This window comes from Chrysemys picta, chromosome 13 (genome assembly GCF_011386835.1).
Source record: "Chrysemys picta bellii isolate R12L10 chromosome 13, ASM1138683v2, whole genome shotgun sequence".
Classification (NCBI taxonomy): Eukaryota; Metazoa; Chordata; order Testudines; family Emydidae; genus Chrysemys; species Chrysemys picta.
In genome coordinates, this window is record NC_088803.1 from 38,319,559 (window position 1) to 38,325,558 (window position 6,000).

Below are 6,000 nucleotides of genomic sequence, written 5' to 3' on the forward strand. Positions count from 1 at the left end.
TAACTGCAAAAATGAAATTGTCTGTTAGATTGATTGATTTGATTCTCCTTGATATACTTTTTAGGAAAATAGGTGCGTGACTTTTGCTAGTTCTTATATCTGCTAAGTCACACCAGAGAAAAATGCTGTCTTTCATTTGTTTCCCTTACAGCCTGGATTATTAGGTGTGTTCCAGAAGCTGATTGCCTCTAAAGCTAATGACCATCAAGGATTCTATCTTCTCAACAGTATTATAGAGCATATGCCTCCGTGAGTATAACTGCATGAAACTAGGTTCAAGCCTAATTACTGAAGACCAGACATATTTATGTACTTTGAAAGATACCAGTGCTAAATTCAATCAAATGTCATAATTTTAAATTAAACTCTTATATACGCTTTCTATAAAACTACATTAGCAAGATACAGTTGTAACTTGAATAATTGTTTTAAATTTTTAGAGAATCAGTTGATCAGTACAGGAAGCAAATCTTCATTCTACTATTCCAAAGACTGCAAAATTCCAAAACAACAAAGTTTATCAAAAGTAAGTTTTGTGCCATATATGAATTCTGATATACAGAAATCCCTATAACTTGGAACACAAAAAGTGACTGGATGAACTTACCATAGGGAAGAATCCTGCAGTGGCTAAGGGGGATGAGTACATGACCTAACAGGTCTTTTGCATCTCGAACTTCTGTGATTTATACCAACTTATTTCTATTAGCGAACAAAAACTACATCTTGAGGCAGTTAAGGCTGCACTCCATCCATCCAAAATAAGGGAAATAACTTCTTATGGGGAAAGACTTGTGTTCCTTTCCACCTCCATATTGCTGACACCACTATTGATAAAACACTCCATAAGACTTCCATTTTCATCTCAAATTGATACTGAGAAGCAATATATATTCCAGCTTCATCAAACTTGCACTCTAAATACAGAAACTTTACAGTGACCTGATGTGCTTGTATGTCAATTATATCAACAGATCAGCACATAGGACTCTCACATTTCATGTATTTGGGAAGTTATTCTGCCTTAACACAGCTGTGGTCATGGTTAGGGTTTTGCGTTACACAAGCAAAATGTGTGGCAAATAACTGAAATGTGTTTTGGTGATTTACACCATAATTTAGAGATTATCATAGTTACTCAGTATAAAATCTTGTGTTCTTTTACTATGTAAATAATACAATATGCCACAAAATCTTTAGTCTTGTAGTTAAATGTGTGTCTTTGGCAGGAATAAGAATGGTATGATTGTTATAACAACCTACATCAAACTGAAATTAAGTGATTTTCCTAACAGCCACATAGGAAAGAGGGTTGACAGTTGTTGTGTTACAATTGCTGTAATTCTTAGTTTGTCTATCTAATTATGGCAGGAGCTTGAACACATTGCATGAGAAAATCAATCTTTGTTCATTTATTTTTAGATATCTAAACTGTACCCTGTGCATAACTTTTTGAACAAATCTCGATAACTTGAATGAATCTAGTTCCTATAACTAAAATTTTACTTTCTTTGGATCACCATTTCTAATCCTATCAAAAAATGCCACTTTTTGAAATCAGATGTTTTATGCCAGGTTGAGTAGTAATGGTGCAGTCTGTTTCTCATTCTAAAGCTAGTTCAGAGAATTCTCTAGTTATACAATAGTATGTACAAATATTCTTTAGATAGTTTTTTAACTTGATCCTTTTCTTTCAATAGGTTTCCTAGTCTTCATTAATTTGTACTGTGTAAAATATGGGGCGTTAGCACTTCAAGAAATATTTGACAGCATACAGCCAAAGTTAGTATCATTCTTACTTAAGACTTTTGTATATTTACTACTTGTAAGTGGGAAATAGTTGGTCTGCTACTTAAAAATCAGAAAACAAGTACTTGTCCCTTCAACTAAATAGTCATTTTATTTCCCCCCCCCCACCCTGGAGGAGGGGTTATCCGCTGAGATTTCTGCTACCATATCAAAGGCTCCATGTAGCAGTAATACTTTCTTCTGCTGAGACTGGCTGATTGTGATTTCCTCCTGAATCATTCTGATTGTCTGAGTATCTGCCAAAGAGTGTCTCCTGAAGAGGGCAAGAGGTATTCCCTGTTTCACCTCGATCCATGGGAAGAGTGTGCTGCCTACACACAATTTCCAGTTTGGGTCCTCTGAGAATGCTCTGTCATGCTAGATTCCACATTTTTGTATGGTTTTTTGATGCCTCTTGTTGCTGTCCTTATTTGTTCTCTAAGACTGGGTAGTTCTCATATCCTCTAGTCTTTTCTTCCTAGCATATCTAACCTACTTTTCCATGTAATTTCTATTGAATGAACTCGTTAGATCACTTCACTGATGATCGTGGGGAATTGTGAAGTTTGATTCTGTTCCTGTTAGGAAATTAAACTTGGCTTGGTTTGGATTTTTGAATGAACCCATTTCAGGTCACCTCAGTGATGGCATAGCATTGCTTTTCTTTAGATCGCTCCCTGAAGATTACATACACAGTTTTAGTATATGTTTGTTTATTTTAAATATAATTGGCGGCTTTTTCCCCTTCACCATTTTTATTTATACTTATCTTTCTGTTTATAACATCACAATAGGATGTTTGGAATGGTTTTGGAGAAAATTATAATTCCTGAAATACAGAAAGTATCTGGACAAGTAGAGAAGAAAATCTGTGCTGTTGGTATTACTAAAATACTAACGGAGTGTCCTCCCATGATGGACACAGAATACACAAAACTGTGGTAAGTGCAGAACAACTTCTGAAGGTTTGTTGGTGAAGATACTGAGTGTTGCTTATGCAATTGAACTAATCAAATCCCTTTTAAAAAAAAAAAAAAAAAAAATTATTTTGTGGTCTTAGATATGCTTGCTGCAATATGGAGTGAGTGTTCAGGCCTGTTTTCTGTTACTAAGAGAGATATTATACTGCTCCTTCCAGAGCAGATGTCAGTATTGTTTTGAAACTTATCTGACAGGGATGCAGCATTGGACAGGTCAGCTAGGACCCTGCTTGAGAGAATATTACTTTCCTTTATCTTTGCATTACTTATGAAAAATCAAGCCAGGTTTTGACTCATTGGTCTTCAGAATGGCAATATAATTGAGCCTATATATAACTTTAGTTCTGATGTTGCCATTGTTCCACTAATAAAATTCTTGTTTGCCATCAAGCCTCGTAGAAATTCCATTGTCCAAATGGCAAGTAACTTAAGTTATATTTAAAATGATTTGATCTCAATGTTAGAATATTAGGAAAAAATTAAATGGCAGCATGAATGGAGTAGTCTAAAAGAGTTGCTTTCCTTAGACACTTTAAGAGAACTTGAAACAATCCAAGATGAATACATTCTCCATCTCTTTAATAAGAGCACCCAAGTTGTGCCTGTAAATTTTTGTGCACATCCATTACACCTACACAGCCCATATTTGCACAAGTCAGGACACAATCTATGAACACCTGGCCCTTGGTTAGTTCTCACTCAGGTTCAGATAAATTTGAGTTTTCGGTATTCTTTTAAAATCCATCCATGCTGACATAATGTGTGTCTATTTTGGTTTTATCCTTCTTCGTCCTGTTGTAGGACTCCTTTACTGCAGGCTCTAATTGGTCTCTTTGAACTGCCTGAAGATGATACCATCCCTGATGAAGAACACTTCATTGATATAGAAGATACCCCAGGATACCAGACTGCATTCTCTCAGCTTGCCTTTGCTGGGAAAAAAGAACATGATCCTGTGGGTCAAATGGTGAACAATCCTAAAATCCACCTGGCACAGTCTCTTCACAAACTATCTACTGCATGTCCAGGCAGGGTAGGTAACAGTTAATGTATGGCACATTAATCTCCATTTCTACAGAGAGAAGATACCCTTTTGACAACGGATTTCTTTTGTGCAAGTTGTCTTGCTAGCCAGAAAAACTGAGTGGATGTTTCATTTAGTTTGCAACTGAAGTATTTTTTCTGTAAGGTATACTTTGCTAGGCTAATAAGGGCCCAAATACTTCTGTTGGATTCTGAGAAGAGTTTAAAATGTTGCCACCTCTTAGGGTAAACTATCTTCTCTTGGGAAAAGGGTGGGTTGGGGGGGGGGGGGGGAGAAACGATTCTGAATTGGATTCTGATGCATTTATTGGTCTTCTGGGGAGGATGATGCCTGGACTGGAAGCAGAATCCAGAGAAAAAATGCCACTAATGAGTTAAATAGAATGGTAAATCTCCAAATCAGTGTCTTCAGCTATATCAGTGGTTTTCAAACTTTTTTTCTGGGGACTCAGTTGAATAAAATTGTTGATGCCTGCAACCCAACGGAGCTGGGGATGAGGGGTTTGGGGGGTGGGAGAGGGTTGGAGTGCGGGGGTGAGGGCTGCAGGCTGGGGCCGGGAATGAGGGGGGGGGGCTCTGGGCTGGGGAAGGGGGTCAGGGCTCTGGGTTGGGGGTGCAGGCTCTGGAGTGGGGATGGGGATGGGGGGCTTGGGGTGCAAGAAGGGGTTCACGGTTTGGGGAGGCTCAGGGCTGGGGCAGGGGATTGGAGCACGGGGTTGGGGCGTGGACTTGCCTTCGGCGGTTCCTGGTCAGCAGCACAGCCGGGTTGCAGAGGCAGGCTTCCCGCCTGTCCTGGCACCGCGGACCGTGCTGCGCCCCAGAAGCAGCCAGCAACAGGTCCAACTCCTAGGAGGAGGTGCACAACTCTCGCACACAGGCACCGTTCCCCTTTCCCCCCCAGCTCCCATTGGCCAGAAATTGGAGTGCAGAGCCAGTGCTCGAGGTGGGGGCAGCGCGCAGAGCCCTGTGTCCCCCCGCCTAGAAGCCGGACCCGCTGCTGGCCGCTTCCGCGGTGCAGCGCGGTGTTGGAAAAGGTAGGCACTAGCCTGCCTTAGCTGGGCAGCACTGCCGAAGGGACTTAACGGCCCAGTCGGTGATGCTGACCAGAGCAAGGCGACCCAGTACTGAGTCATGACCCATGGTTTGAAAAACACTGAGCTGTGTTACTGTTGGCATGGAAAACACCTTTTCAGGATGAAGAGTCTCGTGCCTGGACATACTAATAGGCTGCAGTTAAAAATACCTTTGACCATATAATATTTTTAAGTTTTCATAACTCTTAGTAGTCTTCAAGATTTCTGAGGAGGAGAGAGATGAGGGTACAGCCTACTGTGTAAGGCACCTGATTTTTGTACTTGGTTTGTTTTCATTTTTCACATTCTACTCAAACTGGTAATACAACAATATAAGCGAAGCTGCTCATGTTAATTTCAATTGAAAAATGCTGGGAATTAAGATCTCTGATACTAATCTCTTGTGCTGGCAGACACTGGCATGTCTGTTGCAGGAAGTGCTTTCACATTGCAAAACTCTTTGTGTCAGGACTTCAGTTAGCTCCGTACCTTATACCCTCAGACTGATGCAATCCTGAAATATAGTGGTATTTGGTTAATGCATACACATATTAATGCCTCTGTCTTATTTATGTTTAAGGTTCCATCAATGCTGAGTACTAGTCTGAATGCAGAAGCCTTGCAGTATCTCCAAGGATACCTCCAAGCCGCAAGTGTAACGCTGCTCTGAATTGCATGTTTGACAAGCAGGATCGAAAACTGTTTGTTTAAAAAGAAAATTGACACTGACTTTCTTTTAAGCAGAGCTCAGACAAAATGAAGTTGCTACTTCAAAATGTATTGCAGAATTCATCTTGTAAAAGATATTAAATATTGCTTTAAGCAGAAATGGAAAATTAGGTGGTTCATGTGATCATAAATAAAGAGGCAGCTAACTTCCATTTCCATTTTAATTTAAAAGAGAATAGTAACAGCAGTTTATCGTGTGGCATTGATTTGAGTTCTGCATCTGCAGTGTTTGGATAATATTTTGAAATGTACGGAGAGCACTGGCTATAGAAACTCACTTTCTGTCACTAAACTTCCTTTTCATTTTGATGTTGTCATTTGTATTTCTTTTGTGTCTTTCTTTAAACTGTCTAAATTGTGAATAAATAAGAAACACTTGTTTAAAA

General features: G+C 39.5%; 1 protein-coding gene across 2 annotated transcripts in view; it reads left to right on the forward strand.

The window, feature by feature from the left end:
• Positions 1-6,000, forward strand: part of CSE1L (chromosome segregation 1 like) — a 33,431-nt gene extending 27,431 nt beyond the window's left edge. For both annotated transcript variants that reach the window (XM_005304604.4, XM_005304605.5), the window contains exons 20-25: positions 152-249; positions 441-526; positions 1,701-1,782; positions 2,583-2,729; positions 3,570-3,801; positions 5,466-6,000. In XM_005304604.4, the coding sequence (XP_005304661.1) occupies positions 152-249; positions 441-526; positions 1,701-1,782; positions 2,583-2,729; positions 3,570-3,801; positions 5,466-5,555 (735 nt within the window). In that variant the 3' untranslated portion in view covers positions 5,556-6,000. The remainder of the gene's footprint in view (positions 1-151; positions 250-440; positions 527-1,700; positions 1,783-2,582; positions 2,730-3,569; positions 3,802-5,465) is intronic.